This window comes from Acomys minous (assembly GCF_964271855.1).
Source record: "Acomys minous genome assembly, chromosome: 19".
Taxonomy (NCBI): domain Eukaryota; kingdom Metazoa; phylum Chordata; class Mammalia; order Rodentia; family Muridae; genus Acomys; species Acomys minous.
Genome location: NC_140499.1, coordinates 20,598,020 through 20,617,575, shown reverse-complemented (window position 1 = coordinate 20,617,575; position 19,556 = coordinate 20,598,020). Strand labels below are relative to the sequence as shown.

General features: G+C 37.0%; 1 protein-coding gene across 3 annotated transcripts in view; it reads left to right on the top strand.

The window, feature by feature from the left end:
- The first annotated feature begins 37 nt into the window (after positions 1-37).
- SCLT1 (sodium channel and clathrin linker 1) overlaps positions 38-19,556 on the top strand; it is a 140,782-nt gene continuing 121,263 nt past the window's right edge. For 2 of the 3 annotated variants that reach the window (XR_014776753.1, XM_084768866.1), the window contains exons 1-2: positions 40-550; positions 9,826-9,893. Coding sequence is in view for 1 of the 3 variants with exons in the window: in XM_084768866.1 (XP_084624992.1) it covers positions 517-550; positions 9,826-9,893 (102 nt within the window). In the remaining 2 variants the exon portion in view is untranslated. Of the gene's footprint in view, positions 551-9,825; positions 9,894-19,556 lie in introns of all 3 variants that reach the window. The other variant, XR_014776754.1, reaches the window with a different exon arrangement.

Sequence of the window (19,556 nt, the reverse complement as noted above, 5' to 3'; positions counted from 1 at the left end):
GCTACCGCCCGACGCGCGCGTGATGACGGACGTGGCGTCACCGTCTCCAAGGAACGGTCCGGAGCACGGCTTTCAAAGTCGCAGGGCGGGCCGAGTGGAGTCCGCGGCCGCTCGCGCTTCCCCGCGGTCCTGGCGTCGCCCCTCAGCCCCGCGGTGACGCAGCCGCCGAGCCCGGCGCGCCACAGGGTCGCCTTCCCGCGCAGTCTGACGGGAACCCCGCGCCCTCCGGCCGTGCGCCGCCCCGCGGCCCTTTCCGCCCTCTCGGGTCCGGCCGAGCGCGGAGCGTCGCCAGGGTTCGGCGGAACGGCGGGCCGGGCTGCGCCGCCGCGTGAGTGGGATGCTGATGTCTCCGCGCCGGGACTCCGCTGCCCCAGCGACCCCTTAGCTTTTCGTTTTCCCTCACAGCGGGAGGCTGCTTTTTTGTTTGTTTTTTAAAAAAAATATCTTGCCCCCCCCCCTTTCGCCCCCCGCGAGGAATCGATAAACGTGATGAAAACTCCAAACTAAAATATCGAAATGGCCACAGAAATCGACTTACTGAGAGACCAAAGTAAGCGCCCTATTTCCTCATGGAAAATTAATCTGTAAGGTGCAGTGTCGCTATCATTGACCTACTAATATGTTTCTGAATGTCGGTTGGGTCCCAGCGTGAAAATATGTAAAAAATTAAAAAGAAGCCCGATGCACAAAATGATTGGTGGTGTACATGAGATTATGTATGTACTTAGCGAAGCAGAGCCTCTGGTAAATACTTGTAGAGTCCTTCAGCGTGCATAGGAGGCGGCCAGGCACGAAATAGATTTGTTATGTTTCTCTTGTGCTCGAAGAAACTCGAGGGCTGATGACCATGAAGAGTTATCAAGTCTGCAGTTTAGGACCTGCAGGCACTGCAGTGGTAATCAGTTTAAAATATGTTTGTTGAGCTACTGTTTTATTACGTGCCAGGTGCTGTATAAACATAGCTGATGGAGAGATGGAGATATTCTTGTTCTCCAAGCATGTAATTGGCCGAAGGAGATGCATAAATACCATAAATACACTGAAGTGGCAGCACATGCTGACTCGCTTGCATTGGTTACCAAGTAGTTGGTGGAATTATTGCATAAACATTGAAATATGACAGAGAATAGCATCTAACACATGGGGCTAAACAAATATTGACTATTGTGCAGTTATTAAACAGTGGCTAGAGGACAGAAAATTGACATCAATGTATGTTTACTGATAAGACTGGCTTAGGTATCCCAAGTATTTGCAACGTTGAAGGGATTAAAAGTATTCGTTGTTGAAAAACAGTATGGTTGCCTTTAACAGTATATAGAGGTTTATAGAGGAGTACAGTTTGTTAGCTACAGTCATAATCATAGTAAAGAAGTGACCTAAGAAGAATGTAGAGATTAAAGGCTGAGAGATTTGAAAGAAAGAGGAAGAGAGCAACTCAGGTTTTTTTCTTGAGCAACAGGGAAGGTTGGGGAAACATGCTGAGCTCCATATTGAAAGCATCATAGACCAGAAGTTAAGGACATGATGCTTATTTGTTTCTGTGAGTATATTGCCTAGCTCTCACACTTCCCAAGTTTGGTCTTGGGCAAAATTCTTACTGATTCTGTGCCTCTGGTTTTGTATCAGTTGTTTTCCACTTAGGAGTGTAAGAACATATTAACTCTATTGAGTTGTGGGACTTAATAGGGAGATACAAACAAAGCCCTTAGCACAGTAACAAGTACATGTTAAATGTACCCCCATTTAACATGTACCTATCCAACATGTACCAAATGTACCTATCCATCATGACACTACAACTATAGCATTATTTCATAGGAAGATAAGAAATGGAAAAAACTCACTCTATAAACAGGAATAAATAGCCACAATCTGAATAACGTGGGTCAAGAATTACAAGAATGAGTTTGCTTAGCACAAGGATAGGCCTGAATTTTAGAAGACGAGTTTTAGAAGAATAAAACAACCATAATTCTTAGATTAAAAATTTGAGTCCCAAATGTTAGCAAACCCAAGTAAGACAATTTGTTTTTAATTGAATCTGAATGGTAAAGACAAGCAGAGTGGAAGAAGAGATTCCCAAACAGCGGCAGCAAAACTTCAAGGGCTTGAAATTTGTGTATTTACGAAATGGGAGCATGGAATTGTAAGGCTTGTATGAAGAGATAAGAATGAGTGTTGGGACTCTAGGACCTCCTTTTTCTGTTAGCTAGACCTTGTGTGCCCGTTAAAGATGGGGTTGTCCTAATAGCCACACCACCTAACTCCCTGTTTAGATAAAGATGACTGTTGCCCATCCTCCCATCTGCCTCTCATATTTTCCACATTGGTTTGTTTGTTTGTTTATTAAAGCTGAGGTTTCTCTGTATAACAGACTTGGTTGTCCTGGAACTAGATTTATAGACCAGGCTGGCCTTGAACTCTGACTGCCTCTGCCTCCTAAATGATGGGATTAAAGGTGTGTGCTACCACACTCAGCCTTGTACTTTGACTTCTATCAATCTTATTGTTTCTAATTGGCTCCATTTGGTTTTTTGTTTATTTTGTTTTGTTTTGTGAATACCTGGCCTTAGATTCTCTGTGTAGCCCAGGTTGGCTTCAAACTCATAACATACAAAATACAATATTAACCCTTTAATTTTTCAAAAATCCATAGAAATGTCTTTATATTTTCAGGGTACAGGAGGATTTCCTTAGTACATTTGATTTTTATTAAAAGAAAGTGATACATTAATAAACATGAGTATTGCGTGATTCCACCAATGTCTCCAACATTTACAGAAGCAACAGGTTAATGTATTTGCATATATGTTTGTTTATACATAAAAAGGAAGCAAATAAGCCAAGTGCATTATTAAAAAGTGAATAATTCTTGTACTGCAATTCAGGTCCAGGAATGAGAATGGAACCTCAAAAAAATTATAATCCCTCTTCCTCAAAGATAGTGAAAGATTACTATTGTCTTTAATTTTATGCCTTAATTTAGTATTTTTCTATGTTTTCGTTTTAAAAAGTAAAATCATGAACCATGTATTCTTCTGTGTAAAATATTCATGATATTTTAAAATTGTATTCTTATCATCACATATAGATAGAATTGGTTCATTTTAATTGCTAAACACACTTCACAGTTTTTAATTAATTGCACATCATTTTGATGGATATCTGAATTAGTTCGAACTAGTGGATGATTACGAGTAACATTGTCACTTTTTTTGGTCATGTCTCTTGTGCCTTATTATACATATTTTAGTTGGTTATAGTGCCAAGAATTGTGTTTATATTTAATTTTAAAGTTTGGTGATTTTAACATCAGCAATGTTTGGGAGTTTAGTTTGTTCCATGTATTCACCAGTTCTCTGTGATTGCTTTAAGAGGCCAGAAGATGCCTCTGATGTTGTCCCTCTAGCTTTGGGCATTGTTTCCTTCCTTCCTTCCTTCCTTCCTTCCTTCCTTCCTTCCTTTTTTCTTTTTTGAGACAGATTCTGTGACTGCACTAGAACTTGCCTAATAGCCTAGGCTGATTGGCTAGGAAGCCTCAGGGACCCCACCTGTCTCCACCTCTCCAATACTTAAGTTATAAGGCTGCTTCACCAAAACCTCCTTTTTTTATGTAGACTCTGGCAATTGAACTCAAGTTCTAGAGCCTGAAAAGCAAGCAACTGAGCCATTTCCCCGCCCAGCCCCTATTTTCACCAGTCTTGAATTTTACTTTATAATCACTTTTATTTGTCTTTTTCCTGGTGTCTACTGAGTGTGATCTCCCTTTCTGTTAATTGACCTCTTTAGAATACTTTTTGTATACTAAACTATTTTTTTCTAGGAATTAGAAATTCCTTGTTCTAGACACACTATCTTTGACAATTATAGTTCTTGGAAATCTTTTTATGGTTTGTGGTTTTACTTTCTTTTTTAAAATTTTTTCTTTTTATAATGTATTCACTTTACGTCTGGATTGTAATCCCCTCACTCTTATCTTCCTGTCCCATCCACTCCTCACCTAGACCTCTGACAGGTGGAGTCCTCCTCCCCCACCTTCTGACCACAGTCTTTCAGGCCTCATCCTGACTGTCTGCATCCCCTTCATGTTCCCAATTTTCTGAGAACGTGCCAGATTGATTTCCAAAGTGGTTGTACAAGTTTGCACTCCCACTAGTAATGGAGGAGCATTCCCCTTCCTCCACGTTCTCTCCACCATGTGTTTGATCCAGCTACTTTGCTGAAGATGTATATCAGCTATAGGAGTTCTTTGGTAGAATTTGGGGGGTCACTTATGTATACTATCATATTATCCACAATCATGATAATTTGACTTCTTCCTATCCAATTCATATCCCCTTGATGTCCTTTAGTTGTCCTATTGCTCTAGCTAGGACTAAACCCCCATATACCATTTTTCTCTAAGTTGTCTTCATCGTGGTGTCATATCACAGCAAATATAAAAGTAATTGAAACATTTAAAGCACCAACAAAATGGACTACATTATAATTAAGAACTTATGCTCATCCAAACCAAACCAAACAAAACCATTAAGAAAATAAAACCAAGGACCAAGTATGGTGGCTCACGCATTTAATCCCAGCACTTGGGAGTCAGAGGCGAGGGGATCTCTGACTTCAATGCCAGCCTGGTCTACAAAGTAAGTCCAGGACAGCCAAAGCTACACAGAGAAATCCTGTCTTAGGGAGGGAAAAAAAAAAAAAAAGGAAGGGAAGTAAAACCAGTTTCATGAGGTCCTATTTATTAGTTGTTGACGTTAGAGCCCAAGCTGTTGGTGTTCTGTTCAGGAAGTTGTCTCCTGTGCCAATGAGTTCTTCCCTACTTTTTCTTCTAACAGATTTGGTGTGTCTGGTTTTCTGTTGAGATCTTTAATTCACTTGAACTTTAGTTTTGTACAATGTGATAAATATGGATCTACTTGCATTTTTCTACATGTTAGACATCCATTAGACCAGCATCATATGTTGAAGATGCTATTTTTTTCCATTATATATATTTGGCTTCTTTTGTCAAAAATAAAGTGTCTGTAGGTGTGTGGATTTATTTCTGGGTCTTCGATTCAATTCCATTGGTTAACCAGCCTATTGCTGTGCCAGTACCTTGCTGTTTTGATTACTATTGCTATATAGTACAGCTTGAGATCAGGAATGGAGATTTCTTTCAGAAGACCATCACAAATGTTTATATCTTTTTGTGCTTTAATTTTAAAAATCGTACTTTTTCCTAAGGTTATAGAAGTGTTTCTTGATTCTCTATACAAATTTATTATTTTATATTTATGTCTACAGTGCACTTGGAATTGATTTTTGGAATTGATTATTTTGGAAATGATCTTGATTTATGAATGAGCTTGACCTAGATCCACAAATAAAAAGATTACCTTCTCCATCTACCCCAGCCCCAGTTCTAGAGTACCCCTTTGATTATAACTTATTAACATGTATGTATAAGTGTGTATCATATTTCTAAATTCTAATTACCTTTTAATTGGAGTTTTTGCTTAGGATTTGATATGGTTTGACTCATTTTTTAAAATAAATTCATTTTTTATGTATATGAGTGCTCTTTCTATATGCACATTAGAAGGGGGAATCAGATCCCATTACAGATGGTTCGGAGACACCATGTCATTGCTGGGAATTGAACTTAGGACCTCTGGAAAAGCAGCCAGTGCTCTTAACCATTAAGCCATCTCTCTGGACTCCAATTTGACTCTTTTTTTGTTTTTTGTTTGTTTGTTTTGTTTTGTTTTTTATTGGCTTTTCTTCCCAGGATCTTCTTGAGGTCTTTGTCCAGCTTAAACCTGGTGATAACCACCTTGCTGGGATAGATAACCACACGGACAGTTGTCCTATTAGCCTTTTTTCACTGCACTCATTCAATGTATATTAGCACATTTCTTCCTGTACACCTGGACCACTTCGCCCATCTGCTGGCTTTCTTGATGTCCTTGGACAATCTGAACTTCATCATCCTTTCAAATGGGCATGTCTCAGCTCTCCTAATGTTGGAAGGTGCTGGTTTGCAGTTCTTGATTTAGTCAGAAGTCACGAAGGGATTGAACTTCATTGACAGCTGTGATCCAGCGATGATCGAAAAAGGGACTCTATTTGATTCTTAAATATTTCCCAAAGGCCATATAATAAAAGCTTAGTTTTGTTTGATGATGTTTTTGAGAGGCTGTGGAAACTCTAGGATATAGGGTCTGATGGAAGGAAATAGATGCCTGTGAATTTCCATGGGGAGGTTATATTTTCTTCCTGTCCCCTGGCTCTTTCTGCTTCTTGATTACCATTAATCAGCTCTGTTGCAGGACAATCCCTGCTAGGATATATGATATTCTGTTTTACCGCAGGCCTTAAATGATTGAGCTAAGCAACCATGTGTCAAAGTAAACTTTTCTCCTTCAAGTTATTTTTCTGGGAATTTAGTCACAAGGATGGAGCACTAACATTTTCTTTTATTACTATAGTGCTATGTAAATTATAATTTTATAATGAATGCTGTTATCTGATAGAGCTAGCTTGATCCTCTTGTTCTTCTATTTGTAAAATTGTCTTAGATCTCTTTCCATATCCTGTCAGAAGCAATTATTCAATTTCTATAACTAATCATTTATATAGAGATCATTGTATATAGATTGGAATTTCATTAGATATGTAGACCATTATGAGGAAAACTGACTTTAGGAGACAGACTTCTTTATACTGTGTTCTGTTTTTATTTCTTTAGGTCTTTCATTTCTACTGGTTATCAAATACAAATTTTGTTTTGTTTTTCGAGACAGGATTTCTCTATGTAGCCTTGGCTGTCCCGGACTCCCTTTGTAGATCAGGCTGGTTTGGAACTCACAGTGATCCATCTGCTTCTGCCTCCTGAGTGCTGGGATTAAAGACATGCGATACCATGTCCAGCTCCAAAAATATTTTTGTATAGGAATTTTATACTCATTTTGTGAGATTTATTTTGATGATACTAAAAATGATTATCATTTCTTATTTGAAAACTTATGTTGTCAGTATATACAAATGTGATTAATTTTTGCATTTTGGCCTTATAACTAATAGCTATTAAATTTATTTCCTGATTTTAAGAGTTTGTGCTCTTTGAAGTAGCTACCATGTATGTATCTGAGTTTGTTCTTTCTTTGAACCTTTACAACTCTCATTTATTTAACAGTGTCACATTAACTTGGACTTCCACTAGCGTGTTGAAGAAATGTGTTAACACTAAGGAAAAGGTTTTCAACATTTTTCCCTTAGCTATGATCTTACAGTGTATTTTGTTATTGTTTTGCTTTGATTTTCATAAGAATCCATTTTATGAAAAAAGACCATTCAAGTCATATTTATCATAAATACATACTGAGTTTCATCAAATGTCTGTTAAGAATAAAATATGACATTATTTTTAATTTCTTGGTTGTGAGTTTATCTTCTAGGTTCATTTCTATTATTTCCTTCATGTGACTTTTTTGAGTTTATTTTGGTGGTGGTGGTTTTTTTTTTCTTCTAACTTTTTGCAATAGATTCATTTCCTCAAGCATTTTCTCCTAATTCAAATTGAGCATACCTAATTTGAAAGTGCAAATTCCAAAGTGCTCTAAAATATGAAACCTTTTGAGTCCTGACTTTATAAGACATTTTTGTGGCGATTTGGATCTGGTATTTCCAGACTTAGGTCAACAATATTCAACAGATAAAGTCTATATAATATGTAAAATGTATGAAGAATTCCTAAATCTGAGAGACAAAGTCTATTCAATTTAATTCTAAATTAAAGCTATAAGAATTTTTCTACTATTGTATCACATTTAAGCTATTGTTCAGTTCAAAATGCTTACTTGTTTGTTGTGTTTTTCTTTTTAAAGTTCATCTGTGTAAAGGCTCTTCCTATTGCCTTCTTTCTTTTTTCTGTTTTGGTTGTAGATTCTAATAAGTATTCTTATTCAGATTAAATGGAGGGTTTTATTTTGTTTTCTTCATTCCTTTGACAATTGTTGAGCTTTGCTCTGTTGCCTGTAAATCTTGAAAGATTGTGTATTTGTTGGGTAATGCCTTGTGTATGTTTTTTTAAATTTCTTTATTTTTAAATTTTTCTTTAATTAAAAAATGTTTCATATTTTAGAGTGCTTTGGAATTTGGACTTTCAAATTAGGTATGCTCAATCTGAATTAGAAAAAAATGCTTGAAGAAACGAATCTATTGCAAAAAGTTATGGGTGTGTTGCCTGCATGAATGTCTATGCATCACATGCTGGTGGAGACCAAAAGAGTGTGGGATTCCCTGAAACTGGTATTACATGTGAGCTGTGAGCTACCATGTAAGTGCTGGGAATCGAACTTGGATCCTTTCAAAGAACAGGTAGTTAGTGCTGTAAATGCTGAGCCATTTCTCTAAAGTCTCTTACAAATTTTCAGTTGTGTGTGTTTGCCTGCATACATTGGAATGCATGCAGAAGCCAGAGTACAACATGAGGGTATGGTTCTGCCCTTGTTAGTGTTAGTTCTAGAGAATGAACTCCTGTCCTTGGTATGACAGGTATCTTTATCTGCCAAGCCATCTTGCTTTCCTTGTTTCTTTTCTGATGTGAATACAGATATGGCATGCTAATGAGAACTCTTTGCTTTATTCTGGGCCATCTTCATAGTGTCATGTTGAAATTGGATTCTGTGAGCTACAATTTCTCCTCTATATAGAATGGATAATCTTTTCAGCTGACTTTAAGAACTCTAAAGAATTTGTTTACTGCTGGGTGTGGTGGTGGTGGCTCGTGTCTATAATTTTAGCACCAGAAAGCACAAACAGGAAGATTCCATTGAGTCAGGCCAGCCTGGGTTACATATGAGTTCTAGGTCAGCCTGAATGAAGCTTCGTTTTCAAAACGGAAGGAAGGAAGGCAGGAAGGAAGGAAGGAAAAATTTGGTGTGTATCTTCCCAATTCTTTTTTTTTTTAAGTTGTGGTTAGCATGGATATTCTTTATTTTTTATTTTTTACATATACATTTATATTATTCCATATATGTACAAAAAACTACCTATAGCAAGAAGAATCATGACATAATCAGGAATTATATAAATGTTACATTCTTATTGTTTTGGCTATTTGTATTTGACAACCTTGACGAAAACATCTTTCCTATCTTGGTGCATCTAAAATTCTGTATGTTAACCAATCCCCATCACATCTTGTCATTATCAACTTAGATCACCTACCTAAAAACATCTTAACCCCTAAACAACTAAGTTTCATTGTAAAACTAAGCTACCTCGTCTTCAACTCCATCAGAGACTTGATAAGGAATGAGCTTGATTACCTGAGTATGCCAGGAGTGCAGGTTAATAGCTTTCCAAATGAGAAGATGACAGAGTCAGTTTTCTACCTGGATAGTCACCCAAAACTCTCTATTATGTTGGAGCATCTTCTTTAGCTATCTGGCCCAAAAATCTGACAGACATTTGTGAGGCAGGAACTGTTGAGGACTTGCTTTCCCTGTCTTGGCAGAGTTTGGAAAGACAGTGGAGATTGTGTATTTCTCCACTTGTGCCAGAAAAGACTGATAATTCAAACTTAGGAAATAAGAAAGACTAGTTCTTTGTAGCTATCCTGTGTTCCATTTTGGGTGTCATTATTTACCTTATGAATATAAAAAGACCTAATTTGTACCCTGAAATGATGTGCTGAAATTGATGATTCATGTTATGAGAAGTAGTCTTAGTGACTACAAACCTTTCATTGGATATGTCAAATAGTAATTGTTATTTTTCTAGTTTTACAAAATAAACTATTACTCAAATTGTTTTTTTTTTTCTTTGTTTCAGATGACAAACTAAATGATATTCTTAGGCCATATCAGGTTGAACATATTTTCAAAGACCCAACTATGCAGGTATGTGGAATAATTAAGTATAACAGCTGTAGTGAAATTTGATTATAAGTGTATCTATATCCATATGAATTATTGAAACATCAATGTGAATACTCAATGTAAATTCTACTTAGAATTATTCACATAACCTTTGAAATTTTGTTTATAGCTTTGATTCTTGTAAGGGAAAATTTGGTGTTGCTCAGTGAAAGTAAGCTGTCTATAGAAGTTGCTTTAATTTTTTTCTCTAGCTTTGGAGCTAATGTTATATATGTTATCTGAAATAGGAATTCATTCAAGTTTTGAAATATGCTGAAGTGATTTCTGAAGATGTCACTAGCTATATAGCTATTTCAGTTCTTTCAAGTTATGGCATTATGACAAACCCTGGGAATATTGTTTAAGTCTCCTTCATGTGTAAGGCCCTGAGTTTGACTCCTATCTCCCCAATTAAAAAACCAAAAACAACAACCAAAACATAAACTAACCCAAGTAATACTAATATATGCATTGGTTTTTAATGTTTATTTTCTGATTTTTTTAACTTTAATTTTAGAGTTTATCAACAAGGTATACATATCTGGTAATGTCTTATAGGTCTGAATGCTTGATTAAGCAGTTATAGCAACAAAATAAAAACTTTAGACATGATATTGAACACATCTGATAGAAACTATGAAAGTATTTTTACTGGAAACACAGGAATAGAATCAAGAGCACCATCAGATGTTTGTGTATTATGCATTGGCATTATAGTTATTGGAAACCTCAGCGGAGCAAACCAATCAGGAACACATTTTTCCTTACTGTTACACAAATGTAGCTCCTGTAGTTCTTAGCAGGTATAGGTTCTTTTCTACATGCTGTTTTTATACTCATATAATAAATCTTGATTCCTATTCTTATGCTTCGTGGCAAAATATTGTTCCTGTCTCTAACTCTTGTGTAGTCTTCCATATCTTCCAGATTTCCATTGCCTTATGTCTTTCCGCTGTATGCTTCACAGTGGTAAGAGAAGAGGTGATGTGGTAGCACAAAACAGGTGCTGAGCTCTTAGCACATGTGTAACTCATCCTCCAGGGATTCTTAATCCTTGAAACACCCAAAAAGCATGAAGAAAAATAGGACACAGTCTATGGATCCGACCTGGAGCCAGAAGTGGAGTGGTGGGGATAGAAGGACTGGGGCTACATGCAAAGGGTATGCCAGGAAGTCCTAATGACATTCTGGTAGTCCATAAATCTGGTCTGAGATTTGGCATGACAGTGGCTTCTCCTGTGTGGTAGGTTAGCATTGGAGACGAGAGCAGTTGTATTGCTTTTCATGCCAAAGAGCATTGAGCTTTCTAGAGATGTGAAATAAGGAGCAGTTGTGAGTTGTGAAGCTTGTGGACATGGGGCCTGGTAGGAGATGGGCAGGAGAGGTAGCTGGGCCTGGGGCAGGAGGAGCAGGCCGACATAGATGTGCTAAAAAAATTTAAGGAGCACAGGACTCAGGCTGTGGACAACATGGTGGATTATAGCCCCCATAGCAAGGAGCGAGTCCTGTTGCCTGTAGATTACTAAATTCATGGATCTTAGATTGCTTGGCCTCTGGAGCTGCCTTGCTACTGCCTCTTGCTTGCAGTACTAGAAGTACTGAGAGCCTTGAATTCACATTCAACACTTAACTTCTGTTTCAGCTTTCTCCACCCACACTGTGTTTGCTGTGTGAAAGCCATAGAATGCTGCATGCCTTCGGGTCTCCTACAACAATGTGAAACTTAGTGTTCTTTTACTTTACTGACTCTCTAAGATCACCCCTCCTCCATTTGGACATTTGTCACCATTTAGTACACAAATTTTGGAAGCTCTGGAGTTAAAAGAAATCTATCTAGTAGGTAGTGAGCAAAACAATAGAATAGGAATTTTATACCATCATCTCTCTATAGTACATAGGTTTTTATAACAATCCACAGACAATATTAAGTCCTCTTTTAAAGAGTCCAAGAAACCAATAGAGAAATTACTGCACATTGTAAGACAAAGTAAAAACAAATTAATTGAAATGAAACTGGAGATTAGAGTCATCTATGATGATAAAAACTGTTTGACCCTATCACATGAGCTTTCCCTCAAAACTGCCTATGATTCCTCCTTTGGGTAAGAGTGTAGTAAAGGGTCTCAGTGAGCAGTAGGAACACACAGATAGGCACCTCTGTAATTTTAGAAAAAGAATCTGTGCAACAAAAAGTAGCAATATAAAAAGACAAACTCAAAGTTTTAGAGGTAAAAACTATAATGCATAAGATTTTAAATGCAGTAGATCCTCAACATCAGATTTGAAACCTAAGAATTAATCGGAAGACTTGAAAAGACCTGAAATTATCTTTTCAGAAGAATAAAAAGAAAAGAGTAAAAAAAATATTTATAGAATACAGTCAAGAAAAATAATATGAAAATTTCTAAGAATCTCAGGAGGAGGATAAAAAAATTGCAAAACTTAACTTAAACAAAAATTTAAAATTCTTGGAAGAAATCTCGACATCTAAGATCATAGGTTTCCAAAATAGGTTCAACCCCAAAATGATTTATTCAAGACATGTTGTAATCTAGTTTTCAGAGAATTTTGTGTGTAGAGAATTTTGAATACAGCAGCACTGAAAATAACTCACTATATACAAGCTAAACTCCACAAGATTATCAGTGAGTTCCTTACAAGCCAAATGAGAGTGGGATGGTTTATTTCAAGTACAGAACTGTCAACCAAAAAGCCTCACCTGTCAAAACTGTCCATTAGAAGTCAAAGAGAGATAAAGAATAGCTGGGAAACTTTATAACCCTCAAACTGTAACAAATGAAATAAAGACAGCTCAGGAAGCAGACATAAAATAGTACTGATTGTTACCATATTGAACTATGATAGTAAAACTTACATAGAAGAATATTCTATTATTGCCATTATGATAATTAAGTCACTTTTAATTCTTATGTAGAACTTGGAAGGCAGAAATGCTAAAAGTAACTTTAACTTCAGTTACTTTATAAAGAATATACACAAAAACAATACATGAATGGAATTCAAGCATGAAAACTTGAAATGTAAATGTATGGGAGAGAATAACTTTAAAGCTTCTGTACTTTATTACAAAAGTTGGATTACAGTCAGCTTCCTCTGTTACAAGTTTCAGATGTTTTATGTATACCACATGCTCAGTACAAAGCAAAAGCACTTAATACATATACAAATGATAGCTAGAAGAATACAGACATACTATTTATAGAAATCAATCACAATGACAGAAAGCAAAAGAGCATGGAAACAAAGGAACTTAAACAGAAAACAGCAATATTGCATTAGTAGTATTGACAATAATTACTTTTAAGGAAATAAATTCTCCAACACAAGACAAAAAGCAACTAATTGCTGTTTATGAGGGAGTCAGTGTGGCGTAAAAGAAGACACACAGGTTAAAAATAAAGAGAGAGCAAAAATACCCCGTGTAGGTGGAAAGGAGTGAGAGAAGAGAGAAAGCCATTAACTTTTCTTGTCTAGAGAATTTTATAGAGCGTCAGCAGAAACTGAACACACACCAAGATAACTGTTATGAGATTGCTTAGTTTTCTGCTCTCTCTCAAGGCCAAGCAAATGGAGGCTCCCTTCTGCATGTGCCATTGGTTCAACATATGAGATGATCATATACTGTTCATGTGCTGTCTACCCAGTCAGCATAGTGGAACGCCCCTTGACCCCAGATTTACTTGGTGCCAGCTTTTACTGCCTTCTAGATATTGGCCCTGACCAGCATAACCATCATTGACCTTGCAAGTATCTTGCTAGTCATTGGTTAGACTATGTTCCCTTATTTTTCATATTTACATGATTAGCTTACAGCTTTACCATGGCAGAAATTTTAATGCTATCACAGTGACCAAAAGATAGCTGCAGTTTTTCTTGGTTACCTCATATTTAAGTCTTTATCTATAGAGTCATCTAGTCTAGTCTCTTAGATAGAAGATTCTCAGCAGATGCCATTCTTATTTGTTGCTTAGTCTGTCACAATTAGCTGCATTATACAACAGGTAGACTATAACCCTAGTGACAAGAATGTAAGAACAAAGTATTGTTCAGAGTACAAACTGTCAATAATAAGACTACAAATCCAGATCTAATGTAAGTATGCTGTCTGCCATCAATAATAATGTATTGTGGTTTTGATGTAAATATCTTATATGGTTATTATTCATCCTCACACAATCACTTAGTGATTTAAAACGCAATGAAGTGTCACTAAATATTTCACACAATGGTTAAAAATAGAACAGTGGCAATGACAAATATTGTATTATGGATTCTTTCTCTCCAAAGGTTCATGTAGTAGAGGTTTGGTCCTTGCTGTGACAAAGTTCTGAGGAAGTAGAACTAAGTGGGCAGTGGCTAGGTCATTAGGGGCATGACTCACATACAGCATTCATGCTAGTCCCTGGGGGTGAGTTAGTTGGTCTCAAGAAAGTTGTTACAATACAGGAAGCCTAACCTCTGAATCCCTCTTGGGCTTCCTTTCTCACAGTGTCTCACAGGTCCCCACCCATTGCATATGCTTTCATCATGATGCCATCAGCCATGTTGTAGTGAAGCCAGGAAGGTACTCAATAGAGCACAGCAGAAATTGGCATCATGCTCTTGAACCTTAAGAACTGTAAGCTAATTAGACCTCCTTTCTTCAGACAGTATACAACCTCTGAAATTTTGTTGTAGTAATGGACATGGTCTAATGCAGCCATGCATTCTTGGTGGATGTTTGTAAATGTTATAGCCATTCTGGCAGATCATTCAGTAACTTAAACAGAAAACATGCAACTACTATTATACTTGGCATTTGTGCTCCTGAGCATCTATTGCAGATGAATGACAAATCAGGTTCTCTCTCTCTCTCTCTCTCTCACACACACACACACACACACACACACACACACACACACGCATGCATATGCACATGCACACTAATCTGTATACAGGTGTTTACAGGAGCTGTACTCATGATATGGACACCTTCTGTGGGAAAGTACTTAAATGAGAAGCACTTGCTTAAAAGACTCTTAATTGTGTAGTATGTGCTTATACTATTATATATACTATTGTTGGACAATAGAAGGTGGGTTAATTAGCTGGGTATGGAGGCTTAAACCTGTAATCCAGCACTTAGAAGCCTGAGTTAAAAGAATCTTGTGAGTTTGAGGCCAGCCTAGGATACAGAGTAAAATGTGCTCCCAAATATCCAGGGCATTGTACTATGGGGGAAAAAAACTAATCCCAAGACATTATAAATATTTTAAAAGTCTTAAAATGAAACAAACAAACAAACAAAAATCTGAATAGTGCTGCCTGGATTTGAGGATAAGGAAGTGTAATAGAAAGGTAGTATGGCTAAAAGGAGCGCTGAAGGATCCTTGGCTCATGCAGTTTATCTCCATGTTTTTGGTATGTCTGTCTTGGTTGTAGCATGTACAACAGAAGGTACCCATACTACAGTGGTTTGACAAACCTTTTATTCACCTTTTAATGATATGAAAATGATACACATTCAGATCTTTCCTTGAATTAATATGTGGTAAGAAGCGCTCCTGTGGTGATGGGTAGCGGTGGTAAGCCCATCCTCTTATCCAGCTGTATAATCACAGGCATGAACATACTCTGAGGTTCTGTGTTGCTGATGGTTGACAATATCATCTGAGGTTGAGAATGAGGCAGTGTGTTAAATGCATTTTCAATTTGCCTCATTCTCAACCTCTGATGATATTGTCAACCGTCTTAAATTAAGGAACATCTGTATGTTATATTATGGATTAACAAAATGTTCCTTTGGAGAAAGTTATCCAAAACTGCCTGTCATTATTTCCTACAATTTCTCTAGGGGTCAGGATGGAAAATTAAACAGCGACCCCCAACACAGCTGGTCTGAATCCACTCAGTAGCGTGAGCATGATCAGGCAGAAGCAGACCTCTGCTGACCCAGCTAGGAGCTTAAGGTGTAGAGCAAAGTCTCCTGGAACAGAAACCAGGTCACCTGCCCGTTCCATGAAAGAACTTCCTGATCTCCACAGGCAAAAATACTTGACCTATAATCACTACCAACTATCCAACGACCAGTGAGGGACACCAGAAGCTACCACCCAACATCAGAGATCGCAAGATGACTAAAGGACAGCATAAGAATACAAACAAAAACCAAGTCAACTCGGCATCTCCAGACCACTGCTATCCTAAAGAAAGCAACCCTGAGAACTCAAACACAATCGAAATACAAGAAAATGACCTCAAATCCTTAGTAATGAAGATGATAATGGAGGAAACAAATAAAATGCATAATTAAATGTAGGAAGATGCAGCCAAACAGGTGGAAGACATAAAAGAGGCCTATAGAGAGGCATTGGAAAAAATTCAGGAAAATACAAACAACCAGATGAAGGAAATCCATAAAACAGTTCAAAATCTGAAGATGAAAATGAAAACAGTGTTAAAGACACAGAAAGAAGAAAAACGGGCTCTAAAGGCCTTAGAGAAGAAATCAAGGTCATCTTCTCTAACAGAATACAAGAAATGGAGGAACGAATCTCGGGACTTGAAGATACAATCATAGAACTCGAAACAACCCTCAAAGAAAATGCTAAATATGAAAAATTCGTGACACCAAACATGCACGAAATCAAGGACACCATGAAAAGATGATACCTGAGAATAGCAGGCATTGAGGAAAGAGAAGATGTCTGACTCCAGGGCCCAGAAAATATCTTCAACAAAATCATAGAAGTAAATTTCCATAATTTGAAGAAGGAGATGGATATAAACATACAAGAGGCCTACAGAATACCAAATAGAATAGAACAGAAAAGAAAATCTTCCCGCCACATAATAATAAAAACACAAAATATACAGAACAAAGAAAAAAAATTAAAAGTGGCAAGAGAAAAAGGCAAAGTAACATATAATGGTAAACCTATCAGAATTACACCCGATTTCTCAACAGAGACCATAAATGCCAGAAGGTCCTGTATGGAGGTCCTGAAAACTGTAAGAAACCAAAGATGCCAGGTCAGGCTACTATACCCAGTGAAACTATCAATAACCATTGATTGGGAAAACAAAATATTCCATGACAAAAACAAATTCAAACAGTACCTATCCAAAAGTCTGGCTTTACAGAAGTTACTAAAAGAAAAACTCCACCCCAAAGGGACAAGTACAACAAAAGCTACACTGGAAATAGATAACTACACCATTGTGAAAGCAAAACCACATAAACTCTCTACTGTAACCAACATCAAAAATTAAGGTACTTAACAGTCACTGGTCATTAATACCTCTCAACATCAGTGGTCTCAATTCTCCAATAAAAAGATACAGACTAACTGAATGGATGCATAAACAAGAGCCAACATTTTTCTGCATTCTGGAAACACATCTCATCCACAAGAACAGACATTACCTCAGGGTAAAAGGCTGAAAAAATATTCTAAGCAAACAAGGTGGTGTAGCCATTTTAATATCTAATAAAATAGACTTTCAACCAAAATTATGACAGCACTATTCTGAATATCTATACTCCAAATACAAGGGCACCCACATTTGTAAAAGAACTATTAACAAAGCTTAAACCACTCATTGATCCACACACATTAATAGTGGGAGACTTCAACACGCCACTTTCACTGAAGGATAGATCATTGAAACAGAAACTAAGCTGAGAAATGACATCATTAACCAATGCCACGAATCAAATGCATCTAACAGATATTTACAGAACTTTTCACCCAAATACAAAGGATTATACCTTCTTCTCAGCAACCCATGGAACCTTCTCGAAAATTGATCACATACTGGGTCACAAATCAAGCCTCAACAGATACAAGAAGATTGAAATAATATCTTGTATCCCATCAGATTACCATGGTCTAAGGCTGGATTTCAACAACAACAGAAATAACAAAAAGCCTACACTCACATGGAAAATAAAAAACTCTCTACTTAATGATTCCTGGGTCAGGGAAAAAAATAAAGAAATTAAGGACTTCCTGAAGTTCAATGAAAATGAAGGAACAACATATCCAAATTTCTGGGACACACTGAAAGTGGTGGGGAGAGGAAAATTCAAAGCACTAAGTGCCTTTATAAAGAAATTGGAAACATCCCACATAAGCAACTTAATGACACATCTGGAAGCCCTAGAAAAAGAAGAAGCAGAAATACCCAAGAGTAGACATCTGGAAATAATCAAACTCAGAGCTGAAATCAATGAATTAGAAAAAAAGAGAAAAATTCAAACAATCAACAAAACCAGGAGCTGGTGTTTTGTCTTGTTTTGTTTTGTTTTGTTTTTTTGAGAAAATCAACAAGATAGACTAAAGGGAAGAGAGACACTATCCAAATCAACAAATCAGAAATAAAAAGGGCGGCATAACAACCAACACTGAAGAAATACGAAGAAGCATAATATCCTACTTTAAAGGCATATATGCCACAAAATTTGAAAATATAAGGGAAATGGACAACTTCCTTGGTCGATTCCACTTGCCAAAATTGAATCAAGATCAGATAAACAAATTAAATAGTCCTATTTCTCCTATAGAAATAGAAGCAATTATTGATAGTCTCCCAACCAAAAAAAAACCAGGGCCAGATGGTTTCAGAGCAGAATTCTACCAGACCTTCAAAGAAGAGCTAATACTCATACTTTTCAAACTACTCCAAAAGATAGAAATGGATGGAATATTATACCAAATTCATTCATATGAGGCCACAGTCATGTTGATACATAAACCCCACAAAGACCCAAGAAAAAAAGAGAATTTCAGACCAATTTCTCTTATGAGCATTGATGCAAAAATACTCAATAAAATACGCGTAAAACGATTACAAGAACATTTCAAAGATATCATTCACCATAACCAAGTAGGCTTCATTCCAGGCATGCATGGATGGTTTAATGTACGGAAATCCATCAGTGTAATAATGCACCATCTAAACAAACTGAAAGAAAAAAAACCACATGATCATCTCCTTAGATGCAGAAAAAGCATTTGACAAAATCCAACACCCATTCATGTTTAAAGTTTTAAAGAGATCGGGAATACAAGGCACATACCTAAACATGATAAAGGCTATATACAGCAAACCAATAGCCAACATCAATTGAATGGAGAGATACTCAGGGAAATTCCTCTAAAATCGGGCACCAGACAAGACTGCTCACTTTCCCCATATCTGTTCAATATAGTTTTTGAAGTCAGCCAGAGCAATAAGACAACAAAAGGAGATCAAGGGGATCCAAAATGGGAAAGGAGAAAATCAAATTATCCCTATTTGCAGATGATATGATAGTGTACATAAATGACCCCCACCCCCAAATTACACCAGAGAACTCCTACAGCTGATAAACACCTTCAGCAAATTAGCTGGATACTAAATTAACCTGAAAAAAATTCAGTAGCCTTCCTTAATGCAATGACATTCATGCAGAGGAAGCAATTAGGAAACCTACACCCATCACGTTAGCCAAAGCAATATAAAATATATAGAAATAACTCTATCCAAGCAAGTGAAGGACTTGTTTGGGGAAAAAAAAAGTTAAATCTCTGAAGAAAGAAATTGAAGGTGACATCAGAAAATGGAATGATCTCCCTTGTTCATGGATCAGGAGAATTAACA